This window comes from Oryctolagus cuniculus, chromosome 3 (assembly GCF_051225735.1).
Source record: "Oryctolagus cuniculus isolate XC-2025 breed Fujian yellow rabbit chromosome 3, ASM5122573v1, whole genome shotgun sequence".
Lineage (NCBI taxonomy): Eukaryota > Metazoa > Chordata > Mammalia > Lagomorpha > Leporidae > Oryctolagus > Oryctolagus cuniculus.
Window position 1 is genome coordinate 180,371,794 of NC_142869.1, and position 14,088 is coordinate 180,385,881.

At 48.3% G+C, this 14,088-nt stretch overlaps 1 protein-coding gene and 1 long non-coding RNA gene across 3 annotated transcripts; both read right to left on the minus strand.

Annotated features, from left to right (window-relative positions):
- Positions 1-864: 864 nt before the first annotated feature.
- GSTK1 (glutathione S-transferase kappa 1) lies at positions 865-5,531 on the minus strand. The gene is made up of 8 exons (XM_070071386.1): positions 5,280-5,531; positions 4,825-4,906; positions 4,530-4,658; positions 4,151-4,251; positions 3,965-4,000; positions 2,309-2,425; positions 1,842-1,935; positions 865-1,165 (listed from the first exon to the last, which is right to left on the minus strand). Exons 1-8 carry the CDS (start codon positions 5,349-5,351, stop codon positions 1,116-1,118), a joined length of 681 nt encoding a protein of 226 aa, XP_069927487.1. The 5' UTR covers positions 5,352-5,531; the 3' UTR covers positions 865-1,115.
- Positions 5,532-7,953: 2,422 nt separating this feature from the next.
- On the minus strand, positions 7,954-8,649 carry LOC138849120 (uncharacterized). 2 transcript variants are annotated; one of them, XR_011387537.2, is made up of 2 exons: positions 8,497-8,649; positions 7,954-8,208 (listed from the first exon to the last, which is right to left on the minus strand). It is a non-coding gene; the product is annotated as an uncharacterized LOC138849120 (long non-coding RNA). The 2 variants fall into 2 exon arrangements; XR_016231300.1 differs by having other exon boundaries at positions 7,954-8,307.
- Positions 8,650-14,088: the final 5,439 nt, after the last annotated feature.

Sequence of the window (14,088 nt, forward strand, 5' to 3'; positions counted from 1 at the left end):
TCACAAAACTTTGAATAAAAGGAAGTTTTGGCAGGTAAAGATGATTCGACATCATGGAAGATGCTGAAATCATGGGAAAGGGGAGTGAAGATGAAGACAGGCAGTGGTGGGGGACTACGGGGAAAATGGGGCATGGAATGAGAAAGGCCAGGGGAAAGGAGCAAGGGTAAGAGGCCAGCCGCTCCTCAGCTTCACAGCAAACCAAGGCTCTGCACCTGCCTCCCAACAGGTGTCCAGGTGCGGTTCCAGTTTATGATCAAGGAGTATTCCCAGAGTCAAACAGTCCTGAAACTCTGGGCATTCTGATTACTGCACAGTGGACACAGACAGAGGCAGTGACTTTGGACAAAGAATTGAGGGAGAAGGAAGGCTAGAGATATGTGAAAGGAGAGGCAGGTTATACCAGGCCAGGGAGAGAAGCACTGGGCTTTTATTCCCAGGAGGTGAATTGTGGGCCGGGGGAGGAAACTCTGAAAGGGTAAGCGCTCCCCCAGGTCAAGGCATAGCCTTGCTCTAGTTCTGCTGGTCCGGTGGCTGGACCCGTGGTAAACATCTGAGCACACACCTGATCACACTGTGGTTCTGCTACCCCTCTCGCTGAACCTCCGGGTCCCTGCCCACCTCTATCCGAGAGACAATAAATGGCAACCTGTTCCATTACAAGTACACTGGACTTGGTCTCCTGTCCTTGAACAGAGACCAAGGGAGTTCACGGGTGAGAGAAAGGGCCGTGTTTCCTGCTCCCTCCCACAGGCTGTTCAAGACAGGCTGGGGTTGGGCTGTCTCTCAACCCTTCGAGTGGCCAGGACATCATGCAAGAGCAAGGACACTCCACCAACACGGAGGCACACACGGACTCGGTAATGGTTTTCCTAACAGCATAGGTTTATTCTGAGGAGAAGCAGAATCTGGGGCTCTCCAAAAGGCACTTGTGAGGCACAGAAGGCAGCCACAGGATGAACGGTAGACAACTTTGCCGGCATCCCCGGGGGTGGCGAGAAGACGGAAAGCCCACAGGGCCACAGGGGCTACCTCTACTAGACAGAGAAGCCACGGCGGAGGAGTGGTTCAGCCGAGGGCCTGTGCTTCTGAACCGTGAGCTTCCCTGAGCAGTCTCAAAGTCTGGCACTCAGGACTGGAGGTGCAGGGCCCATCCACTTCTCTCCTGGACAAAGAAATTCACAGACGATCACGCACTGTTCTTAGGTGAGCTGGGTTTTCTAGGAGAAGCCCTGTTTGGCATCAAGGAGCAGGAGGGCTCCTTTGTTTCACAGGGGCTTGAGGGCTATGGTTGGTGGCGAAGGCACTCCTCCCCATTCAGCTTTTATAAAAAATGGATCTATTATTCCATATATATTTTTTTCTCTCTCTGATTTTATTTATTTATTTGAAAGGCAGAGTTCTACAGAGAGAAAGAGAGAGAGAGAGAAACAGATCCTCCATCCATTGGTTCATTCCTCAAATGGCAACAAAGACCAGGGTTGGACCCAGCCAAAGCCAGGAGCCAGGAACTTCCTTTGGCTCTCCCACATAGGCGCAGGGCCCCAAGGACCTGAGCCATGCTCTGCTGCTGCCCAGGTGCATCAGCTGGAGTTGGATCAGAAGTGGAGCAGTTGGCACTTGAACTTGTGCCCATAAGGGATGCTGGCACTGCAGATGGTAGCTTAGCCCGCTGTACCACAGCACCAGAAACCCATTCAGCTTTGAGCAGCATGCCTGTACAAGACCATGTTGTTGGAATTGCAAGGACATTCTTTTTGCTCTGAACCTCTTCTGTTCACATGGTATAACAGGGGTGGGACTGGGATCACAGTTAGTTAGGTGTGGAACTTTTAACTTACCCAGCAGGTGCGCCAGTAACTCCATGCGGTCAGAGCCAAATAACATGTGGGTCTGGCCATCCACGTGAGCCACGGTGACAGGTAGCCCAAAGGCCTGCAGAAAGCAGTTACAGTGCAGGGAGGAAGACGATGGAGCAGGTGCTATAGGGTTGGGGCTGAAGCCTTCCAGACAAGTACTGTCTGGGCTCACAGAAGCAAAGCAGCCAGAGGTGACTGATACGAGGCTCCATGGCCTCAGGTGCAACTTCTGTGTCTAAGTCTCAGATGTGTTATGCTTCCCTCACCATCTATCCCTTTCCCTTCCTCCCCCTAGGCTCAGGCAGAAGAAGGGGGAAGAGGAGGGGCGTCCGGGAAGACACAGGGAGACGCAGGCTGGGAAGGGGCCTTTTGGACAGGAAAGTGGGACACAGCCAGAGAGTCTGTCTCTGTCTTCAGGGTGCGGGTTGGGAAGACACACAGCTGCTCACCCCGTATCTGCAGGCTGCCTCCGTGGTCTCCCTGAGCTGGTTCTTCACCTGCGGTGTGGCTGTCTTCTCTAGCAGTGCTCGGGCGTCCTCTGCAGACATACCAGCCCTCTCTGCAGCCTGAGCGCAGGTGGTGGGAAGACAGCCATGTCAGCGTTGTGGGGCCTGGGAGCTCTGGAGAAAACTCGGGGGTTTCCATCTCTGCACTAAAGTATTCTTGGCAATGCCCTCATCTGCCACAAGTGTGGATCTCTTCCTTTAGCCCAAACCTTCAAATGAGTGGATGCAGCAGAGGGTAGTCACTCACAGAAACTGAATGTGGGGGTCCTGGGGAACATAGCCTGACCGCTTCCTTTCACAAATGCCTACAGTGGGAGGGGACACGTTTCTTGTTCAGAGGTACAGAGCCTGTCTTTAGCAGAGCCAATGCTAGAAGCCAGGTCCCCAGAATTCAAGGCCAGGGCACTTGTGTTTCCTATTTTAGAATTCTGTAGTCTCTCATGCTGTCTGAACCAAGGGTTGGGCTCTCATCCCAGGAACTATCCTGGGACCTCACAAGGATCCACAAGGCTGCAGCCACTGCCTGGCTTCCAGGGAATGACCAGGCTTCATTAGGGCTTGTTGCTACTTGGGGCTCAATGGTTCTCATGAGAACCTTCTTGGGCAATTTTGAAAATTCCGCCATGCATTCTTTTCTAGAATGTTTGCATCAGACTTTATGAGGGGGTGAGGCTAACACACAGCCTCTGCAACCTGACATCCTAGACCCGGAAGGGGATGCATGCAGCCATGCAGTCCATGCCAGTGAGGCGCTGCCACTGACCTGGCTAAAAGAGGATCGTGTCCCAGACCAAGCATTCAACAATGGATATGAGATTGGTCAGGGACACAAAAATAAGGCCAGAATGAAAGGATGTGCAGAATGGAGAACTATACCTTCAAAGAATGAAAAGTGGCAAGGCAAATTATTATTATGTTAAAGCAGATTAAAATTTACATATATAGTTTGCAGGAAAATGACACTGGAAGATGTATTAGCCAGTTTTTGTACATGTAACTTTCGTGTGATCTGTCATTTTATATATTGAAATTGAATGTGCTCCACTGTTTTTTTTTTTTTTTTATAAACTGGAGGAAGAATATTGTAATGCATTGCCTGACTTAATCCCGAAGAAAAATTCCGTTTTTATGCTTCTGTCTTTGGCTGACGGACAGGTCAGTGTTCAGAGCTCATTCCAAGTGTTCTCACTCAGCTCCTGCATTGTTCTTACATGGTCAGTTGTCTGTTTTGGTTTTAGCCTATTTTTAGTCTCCTGCTTTCTTTTTGCCTGTGTTAGTGATGTTTTTGTTGGAGGGCTTGGACACTCGTGAATCCATCTCTTCCCATCTGGGGCTTCTGTAATCGTCTCTCCCACTGACTTCTTGTATGAAATACATGCGACTCACATATTCCCCCTTTTCTACCTCCCTTTCCAACCAGGAACTAGTCTTGAGAATTCTCTTCGTTCCAAATTTTCAGTAATATCTAAATTAAACAGAGATACGCTTTCTTCCCAAACCACTGTGACCTCTGCCATGACACATTAAATATATTTGAGACTTTGCTTTCCCCCAAGCAACTCTGTATAGCAGCAGTGGGGGTATGGACAAGACACTCACAGCCAGGATGCTCTGGGGCTCCGTGATGTCTTCATCCTGGGGAGGAGAGAAGGCTCAGCAGGAAAGGGGTGGGAGCAGAGGCTGAGAACAGGGGAGGGCAGGGCATGATTTTCAGAAATGGGCTGGCGAGGGTCAGGGATTACCCAGTCTCCCTCACCCCGGTGGATCCCAGAGCCCGGCCCTCACCCGTGACCAGACGCGCATCCACAGCTCTCTGGACACCTTCTCCAGCAACTCTGGGCGTTGCATGCTCAAGGCAGTGAGGAATCGCATGGCAGACACACTTCCTATGTGCAGAGACACCCGGAGGAGGAATGCTGATGGAGGAATACCTCCCTTGCCCTCAGGACTCCCGGGCTCAGCTGCCATGGCCTCTCACCCAGGCTTATCAGGATTGCTTTGTCCTGCTGTGTCCCTACAACCTGTATCTCACCCAGCTGGGATCCTGAGCGGTCCCGACCATGCTCCATCTAACGCAGGCTCCCAGGCCCCCACTTCCTCCCTTCAGTCTCCATCGGAGTGCTCTGCCTTCGACTGGATTCCCGCGTGCTTCCCCCCTCTTCACCTTTTTCAAGAATCACAGAGAAGAAATCCTTTGGGAATCGGATGGGGACCTGGAAATGCTCTCCCTGGAGCCTCAGGTCACTTCTCAAGTATTTTCCTTTTCGAGGCAGCATCGCTGGAGGCTTGTTTCCTGCCATTGCAGTAAGACAGCTTGGTGAGAAGACCTGAGCGTCCCGGGCGCAGAGGAACCCTCCCTGGGTCTCAGGCAGGGGACACCCAACTAGCCGCAGGCCAGCCGAGGACGGCTCCCCTGGGCCACTGGGATCACTGGGATCACTCTCCCAAGCCGTTCCTACCGCTGTCTTTCATGATCCCTGCAATGAGGGCGGGCCGCAGCCGCAGCTGCACATTCCAGAGCTTCTGATACCGGCACAGCACCTGTGGCGCGAGGAGGGCCAGCGGGTCAGGCCAAGACTGGAGGGCCGGCGATGGCAGCCGATCCGCTGAGGCCCCACGCGCGGGGCCCGGTCCCCGGGGCGCCCTGCAACCCTCCACGCACTCCTGGAAACGCACTCCAGGACCCAGGCGCCGGCGGGCGCTTCCCATGCTCCTGACCCCAATGCTGCCAGCGGGGACAGGGGTGGCTGGACCCCTCCATCCGCTGGAGCTGCACCGTGGGGAACTATATCCTCTCAGGAAGCAAAGGCTCATCTTGGGACCGGGCTCTACCCTGCACAACAGCGCACTGCGGCCGGGACCCCTCCCTGTGCCCTCGCCCCCCAGGCCTTGCCGAGGGGCTTCCGCGGGTCACCTCGAAGCCCAGCCAGGAGTAGGGGGACAGCACATCGTAGAAGAGCTCCAGGGTGCGCGGCAGGGGCCCCATGCTACAGCTGCAGGCCGGTCAAGGCCAGAGCCAAGATCACGGTGACGAGATTACGGGTCGGAAAGATGGACCGGGAGCCCAGTATATGGAGCCAGGCGGGCTCCTCCCCGCTGCCCGGCCTGCCCGGGTGCACCGCCCACTGCGCTGGCGGCGCAGCCGCAGTCGCGAGAACCTGCCCAGGGCCCAGCCTGGCGGCGGGGCGGGGGCCGAGGGTGGGCGGGGCTTGAGATACGCCCAAGGGGCGGGGCTGGGGGCGGGGCGGGGCGTGAGGTGGAGCCGGAGGTTGGGCCAAGGTTGGCGGGGCCGGGGGCGGGGCGTGAGGTGGATCCGAGGGGCGGTCCCGAAGGTGGGCGGTGTCGAGGGCGGGGCCGAGGGTGGGCGGGGAGTGAGATGGGACCAAGGGGCGGTGCCGGGGGCGGGGCGAGCCGCGGGTGCCCCGCGGGCCTCGGAAGGAGCTCCCGGGGCCCTGCAGCAGGTGTGGTGAGCAGGCCGCAGGGCACCTGGCTCGCCGCCCTGTTCTGGGGTGGATTCAGGGTCGCAGACGGGGTCTGAGCGTCCTGCAGCGCAGCTCAGGTCGCTGTGCCCTTTGGGCAGGTCCCTGGCCCCCTGTGCACCTCATATCGTCCATCTGTCCTGCAAATGGGGCTGCACACCACCCAGGTCGGGTGGAGTTCTGATGATCAGAGGGGCTGCAGTAACTGTCACCTACTAGGACTGCGCCTTGGTAGCTGCGTGAACTGCTTGGGAGGGCCAGAGTAAGAAGTTCTCCAGTTACAGATTTCTTGGGGTCCCTTTCTCAGAGTTTGGCGCAGTGCCAGTGACGATACAGTTGTCCCCATTTATCCCGAGGCCACAGGGCAGACCTGAAATCCCAGAGTCCTTAACCGTGTATGAGTACATAATATCTTTTCTCCAAAGGTCCGTACCTATGACGCAGTTTAATTTGTAAATTAGGCATATTAAGAGATCACCAACAATAACTGATAATAGAGTAGTTACAATAGCATACCAGGGGCCGGGGCTGTGGTGTAGCAGGTTAAGCACCGCCTGCAGTGCCAGCATCCCATAGGGGCACTGGTTCAAGACCCAGCTGCTTCACTTCTGATCCAGCTCTCTGCTATGGCCTGTGAAAGCAGTGGTGGATGGCCCAAGTGCTTGGGCCCCTGCACCCATGTGGGAGACCTGGAAGAAGCTCCTGGCTCCTGGCTTAGGATCAGCCCAGCTCTGGTCATCACGGGAGTGAACTAGAGGATGGAAGACCTCTCTCTCTCTCTCTCTCTCTTTCTGTAACTCTGCCTTTCAGAGTTATTTATTATTTATGAATAAATACATATTTTTTAAAGTACACGAAAAGGTTGAGTTTTGAAGCCAGTAAGATGGGAGTTACTTGAACTCAAGGTCTTCCGCGGTTCTGGTAATTGCGACAGATTGTGAGTGACTAGTGGTGTCCAGGGTATCGAGTTTGGATATCTGGACAATGCTCTTCTCCCAGCATCACGTCGAGGGGTCATGGTATCAAACTGGCTCCTCACTGGAACTGTTAACCGTGATCCCTTGGTTCAGCTGGAGGAGCAACTGCCGAGTCACCACTGGCCCTTTTCCATGCTCCATTCTTTGGAGGGGAATCACCCAGTACAGTCTACACTGGGTGAGGATGGGAGTTGCAGAGATGAAATCCACCTTCTGGGGAGGAGCATACGAAATAATTTACAGATGTGTAAAACCACCAAGTAATGAAGAAATACCTGGGGAGGCGGGACTTTGAGGTTTGCGAGTATTCCACGCTCCTTCGATTTTCATTGCCAGTGTCAGCATGCCTCAGTGGATCCTGCCTGGTTCAAACGGTGATTTTCCATTTCCTTTGTTTCTTCTAATTTTTTTTTTGACAGGCAGAGTGGACAGTGAGAGAGAGAGACAGAGAGAAAGGTCTTCCTTCTGTTGGTTCACTCCCTAAATGGCCGCTGTGGCCGGCGCACTGCTGATCCAGAGCCAGGAGCCAGGTGCTTCCTCCTGGTCTCCCATGCGGGTGCAGGGCCCAAGCACCTGGGCCATCCTCCACTGCACTCCCGGGCCACAGCAGAGAGCTGGACTGGAAGAGGGGCAACCAGGACAGAACCGGGTGCCCCAACCGGGACTAGAACCTGGGGTGCCGGCTCCACAGGTGGAGGATTAGCCTATTGAGCCACGGCACCAGCCCTGTTTCTTCTAATTTAATAAATCAAACTCTTCTGAAAGGAGAATTGTTCTTTCTCCTTATTTACTTATTTAATTTTAAAAAATATTTATTTATTTATTTATTTATTTATTTATTTAGAGAGAGAGAGAGAGAGAAATCTTCCACCCTCTGGTTCACTCTCCAAACGGCCACAGTACCCAGAGCTGGGCCAATCCAAAGCCAGGAGCCAGGAGCTTCTTCCAGGTCTCCCACATGGGTGCAGGGGCCCAAGCACTTGGGCCATCCACCACTGCTTTCACAGTTTCATTAGTAGGGAGTTGGATTGGAAGTGAAGCAGTTGGGACACGAGCTAGCGTCCATATGGGATGCTGGCAATTCAGGCGGTGGCTTTACCCACTGCACCACAGCGCCAGCCCCTTTATTTACTTTTTTTAAATATGTATTTATTTATTTGAAAGAGTTACACAGAGAGGAGAGGCAGGGGGGGGAGAGAGAGAGAGAGAGAGAGAGAGAAGAGAGAGAGGTCTTCCATCCGATGGTTCACTCCCCAATCGGCCGCAATGGCCGGAGCTGCTCCGATCTGAAACCAGGAGCCAGGAGCTTCCTCCAGTTCTCCCATGCGGGTGCAGGGGCCCAAGGACTTGGGCCATCCTCTACTCTTTCCTAGGCCATAGCAGAAAGCTGGATGGGAAGAGAAGCAGCCGGTCTCGAACTGGCGCCCACATGGGATGCTGGCGCTTCAGGCCAGGGCGTTAACCCGCTGCGCCACAGTGCCGGCCCCTAATTTTTAATCAATTTTTATATTAGTATGAAATCGTATTTAAGTATCCTGGAATTGTAGAGCACTGATCTGAGTCTATATATGCTGGCTTCGTATTTTAATATTGCTCTCATTAATTATCATTATTATTTGGGCACTATTGTGCGTAATATGGAGTAGGAAGAACAGCAGCATTAAAATATACACACCTTTATGTGGTATTGTCATTGTGTTGCTGCGGGCATAGCCAGTGTTTAAAGATATGCTGTAGCAAAATTAAGTTAAGCAGAATTTAGTGGACTGAAGAATGGTTCATTAATCAGGCAGGACTTAGACTAGAAAAGAGTTGAAGAATTCCCTTCTGAAACATGGGCAGTGAGTATTTATAGACTGAACAGGGGAGTTAAGCATAGAGAGAGCTTGATAGGCTAGAGCCAGGTGTGTGCCCTTATGTGGACATGATCTCATCAGTTAACTGCCTCCGATTGGCTGAAGCTTGGCTGCTTGTGATTGACTGAGACCCAACACTCTGTTAGGAAAGTGAGACTCCTAAATAAAGTTTCAGGTTGTTTATGTACTAGGTTAGACTGCCATCCTTTTCATAGGAACTCAAAATACAGAGACAGCTTTAGGCCAATGGTCATTTAACTTAATCCTAGATACTCCCTAGAGCTGTTGAGGTAAGAAATAGTGTCGTAAACAAGTTATTTAAAGTAACAACAGAACCCAATAGGGGAGCTAAACATGACAAAATTATCACACATTGGAGGAGGGGCAAAGAGGTGGTGAATGCAAACCAAATCCTCACCTTCAAGATGAGCCAGCGATGGCGATATCATCTGCACGTGACACTGAAGTGACACCTTGACAGTAAGGACTCCATTTTGGAGAACCTGAGACTCCATTCTGGGAAGGTGCCCCCCCCTCCCGTGAGACTCTGGTCTGAAACTATGATCTAAAACAATTGAACAATAGCAGTCCATACACACTTGGCAGAGCATAGAAACCCCCTAGCACGATCGCTCAAGCTTGCAAATGGATAGGCTGCACCTGGGTTAATGATAAAAATGTAATTTGTCTATGTCCTACATATGATTAAAACCAATGCCTGTATTAATGTCAAGATTATAATTGGAATTGCTAAGATTGTAACTGGTGTTGTCAAGATTATAATTGATACTAGTTTCGCATAGGTTTTAGGTCAGCTTGACCCCAGTAACCATGTATTCCCCCCTGTTCCTAGCAACCATGTATTCCCCTACCGATTTTGTGGTTTTTGCCTTTATACACCCTGTTGCTTTGGGCTTCAGGGTCGAGAGTTCTTTAGGGCATGAACCCACTCTCCACCGCAGGCAATAAAGGGCCATCAAATTTTATCAATGTGTGGTGCCCCTTTGTTTACACTCGCTCAGGTATAACAAAACCTCAATAAGCAGAGCTTTAACCATGTAATTTGAAATTAAATAATCGATTCCAGAAATGCTTTAAGTAAGTTTACTTTTTAAATGAGCATAAGGTGGTTTATTCAGGGGCTGGCACTATGGCATAGTAGGCTAAGCCTCCACCTGTGGCGCCAGCATCCCATATGGGTGCCTGTTCATGTCCCGGCTGCTCCTCTTATGACCCAGCTCTCTGCTGTGGCCTGGGAAAACAGTAGAAGATGGCCCAAGTGGTTGGGCCCCTGAACCCATGTGGGAGACCCGGAAGAAACTTCTGGCTCCTGGCTTTGGATTGGCCCAGCTCCGGCCATTGTGGCCATCTGGGGAGTGAACCAGAGGATGGAAGACCTTTTTCTCTGTCTCTCCCTCTCTCTGTCTGAAACTCTGACTCTCAAATAAATAAAATAGAATAAAATAAAATAAGGTGGTTTATTCAATAAATGGTATTGGAACAACTGGGAAGTTTTAACAAAATGTAGTTCTTATATATCTCAGACTTCACATGTATGGGATTTCTTCTTTTTGTAAAAGAAGATTAATTTTATTTATGTGAAAGGCAGAGAGAAAGAGAGATCTTCCATCCACTTGTTCGCTTCACAAATGGCCACAAAAGTCAGGGTTGGGCCAGGCTGAAACCAGGAACAAGAAGGAGCTTCTTCTAGGTCTCCCATGCGCCCTGCGAAGGTCCAAGCACTGGGGCCATCTTCCACTGCTTTCCCAGGTGTAAGCAGGGAGCTGGATCAGAAGTGGAGCAGCCGGGACTCGAACTGGTGCCATATGGGGTGGCTGAGCTGCAAGCAGCAGCTTAACCCACTATGCTATAGCGCTGGCCCCCACATGAGGGATTTCTAAGTGGATCAAATATTTAATTGATAAACTAAGAAAAACCAATAAATTACCCAATGGACTTACAGCAAAAATTTTTAATAGTAATTCTAAACACAAAAGTCTTAAAAAGATTGATGCATTGAATAATGTAAAATATAATCTGCTTGTTGAAAAAAACTGGGAAAAATATTTGCATTCATTTCACAATGAAAAAACACTACTAAGTATTCTAATGTGAAAATGGCAAAGAAAACACATCAGTGTATTAAAGAAACAGATGCCCAATGGAAAAATGGGCAACAAAATGAACAGAATATTCACAGAAATAAGCAATTAGATGACTCAAATATTTAAAACTGTTTTTATGTACTTGTGGAATTTGCCAGTTAAGACTACACTGTGATATGTTTTTGTCTATCATGTTGACAAAAATTAAAAAGTTTGATGATTCAGTGTTGGCCAAGATTCAGAGTTGTCCTCTTATGTAACTAGTGGGAATATAAATTTGCATAAATTCTACAAAGGTGGTTTAGTAATATCTTTCTGTTTTATAAATGCACAAACCATTTGACCCAGCATTTTAAAAACATCATACTATAAATATGGTTGGATGCATGCATGTGATATCTTATGAGGTTTTTTATTTTTGACAAGTAGTTATATATATATTCATGGGATACAATGTGATGTTTAAAATATGCATTCATCATGGAGTGATTAAATCAAACTAGTTAACATATCCATTATGTCACTTATTTTCTGTGGTGAGACATTTGAAATGTACTCTCTTAGTTGTATTGAAATATGTGATACTCGGCCGGCGCCGCGGCTCACTAGGCTAATCCTCTGCCTTGCGGCGCCAGCACACCGGGTTCTAGTCCCAGTCGGGGCGCCGGATTGTGTCCCGGTTGCCCCTCTTCCAGGCCAGCTCTCTGCTGTGGCCAGGGAGTGCAGTGGAGGATGGCCCAAGTGCTTGGGCCCTGCACCCCATGAGAGACCAGGAGAAGCACCTGGCTCCTGGCTTTGGATCAGCGCGGTGCGCTGGCCCCGGCAGCCATTGGAGGGTGAACCAACAGCAAAAGGAAAACCTTTCTCTCTGTCTCTCTCTCACTGTCCACTCTGCCTGTCAAAAAAAAAAAAAAAAAAAAAAAAAAAAAAAAAAAAAAAAAGAAATATGTGATACTCTATTTTATCTTCAGTTACCATGCTAGGTAGTCAATGTCAAAAATTTATTTATCCTATGTTCTTACCTTAAAAAAAAAAACCCTTTATTTTCATTTTATTTGAAAATGAGAGAGAGAGATCATTCTTCCATCTCATCTTCTATCTGGTGATTCACTCCCCAAATGTCTGCAACATCCAGGTCTGGACTAGGCTGAAGCCAGGAGCTGGAATTCAATCCAGTTCTCCCACATGGTGGAAGGCACCCACAAACTTGAGCCATCACCTGCTTCTCAAGGAGTGTATTAGCAGGAAACGGGGTTGGAAGCAGAGCCAGGACGCGAGTCCAGGTCCTCTGATATAGGATGTGGGTATCGAAGGGGCTCTTAACCACTGACCCAAATGCTCACCCATGTAGCTCTGTTCTCCACTAGCATCTACTCATTGCTGCCCCTCCCTGCCTCGCCCCAGCCTCTGGTTAGCAACGTTACTCTCTTTACTGCTGTGAGTTTGACTTTTTTAGATTTCACTTGTACATGAGATCATGTGATATTTGTCTTTCTGTGCCTTGCTTATGTCACTTAGCATAATGTCCTCCAGGTTTATCCATGTTATAGGAAATGAAAGAATTTCTGCTTTGTGGCTGAGTTCTAGTCCATTGGATATATTACTTCGATTCCTTTATCCATTTTTCCTTTGCTGGACACCTAGGCTGATTCCAATACTGGCTATTGTGAATCATGCTGTAACGAACATGAGAGTGAACATATTGATTTGTGTCCTTAGATTTTTACCCAGAAATGGCATTGCTGGATCACATATTAGTTCTATTTTTGTTTTTTTGAGGAACATCCATGATGGTTGTACTAGTCACAGCCCCACCTACAATATACAAGGGTTCTGTTTTTTTATATCCTTATCAACATTTAGCTTTCATGTTTTTCACAGTAGACATTGTAACAGGTGGGAGATGATATCTGATTTTGTTTTTAAATTGCATTTTCCTAATGATTAATGATGCCGAGTATTTTTTCACACATCTGTTGATTATTTGTATGTCTTTCTTTGAGAAATATTCATTCTTTTGCCCATTTTTGAATTGTTTGTGTTATTGCTGTTAAGTTGCTTGATTTCATTTTCCTATTTTAAATATTAAGCTTTATTAGATGTGTGGCTTGCAAGCATTTTTCTCCCACTCTGTGTGCTGTTTGGTCATTCAGTTTATCGTTTCCTTTGGTGTGTAGAAGCTTTCTGGTTTGATCAAATCGCATCTTTTTCTGATGATCCTGTGCGTATCAATGCCACAGAGATTTCCCTCTTATTTTCTTACTGTAGTTTTACAACTATAGGTCTTATATATAGATCTTTAATCTCTTTCTAGTTGCTTTGTGTATGTAATGTGAGATATGAATCTAATTTCTTTCTTCTGTATGTGGATATCTAATTTCCTAACACAAATTTTGACAAAACTGTCCTTTCTCCATTGTGTGTTCTTGATGTATTTGTTAAAAATTAAATTGTCCATAAACACACAGTTTTGTTTCTGGGCTCTCTGTCTTACTGCATTGACTGATGTGTTTGCTTTTATGCAAATACCATACTGTTTTGCTGGTAGAATTTTCTTGTGTATTTTGATGTCATGTACTGTGAGGCTTTCAGCTTTTTTTTCTTTTTTGCCCAATTCTTTGGTTTATTTTGGATCTATTATGGTTCTATAAGAAGTTAAATTTTTTTCCAATTTCTGTGAAAAATAATATTGGAATTGTGATAGACATTGCATTGAATTTATAAATTATTTTGGGAAGTATGGACATTTTAATATCAGTTTTTCCAATCTTTGAATGTGGGATAACATTTCATTTATTTGTGTCTTCTTCAATAATAAAACACCACTTGTATTATGCAAACCTTAATTGCCTTGACAGTATCCTGTCATTCTCATACGCTTTCTTCATTCATTTTTTTCTTTTTGCTCTTCTGACTGAATAATTTTTTAAAAAAGATTTATTTTATTTATTTGAAAGATAAAGTTAGAGAGAGAGAGAGAGAGAGAGAGAGAGGTCTTCCATCCCCTGTTTCACTCCCCAAATGTCTACAACAGCCTGAGCTGAGCCCGTCCATAGCCGGGAGCCAGGAGCTTCCTCTGAGTCTCCCACATGGGTGCAGGGGCCCAAGGACCTGGGCCATCTTCTGCTGCTTTCCCAGGTGCTTTAGTAGGGAGTTGGTTGGAAGTGGATCAGCCGGGAGTTGAACCAACGCCCATATGGGATGCCAGCGCTGCAGGCCAGGGCTTTAACCCTCTGTGCCAAGCACCAGCCCCTGACTGGACAATTTGAAGTATCTTGTCCTGATGTTTTCCGTTTGATTGAGTCA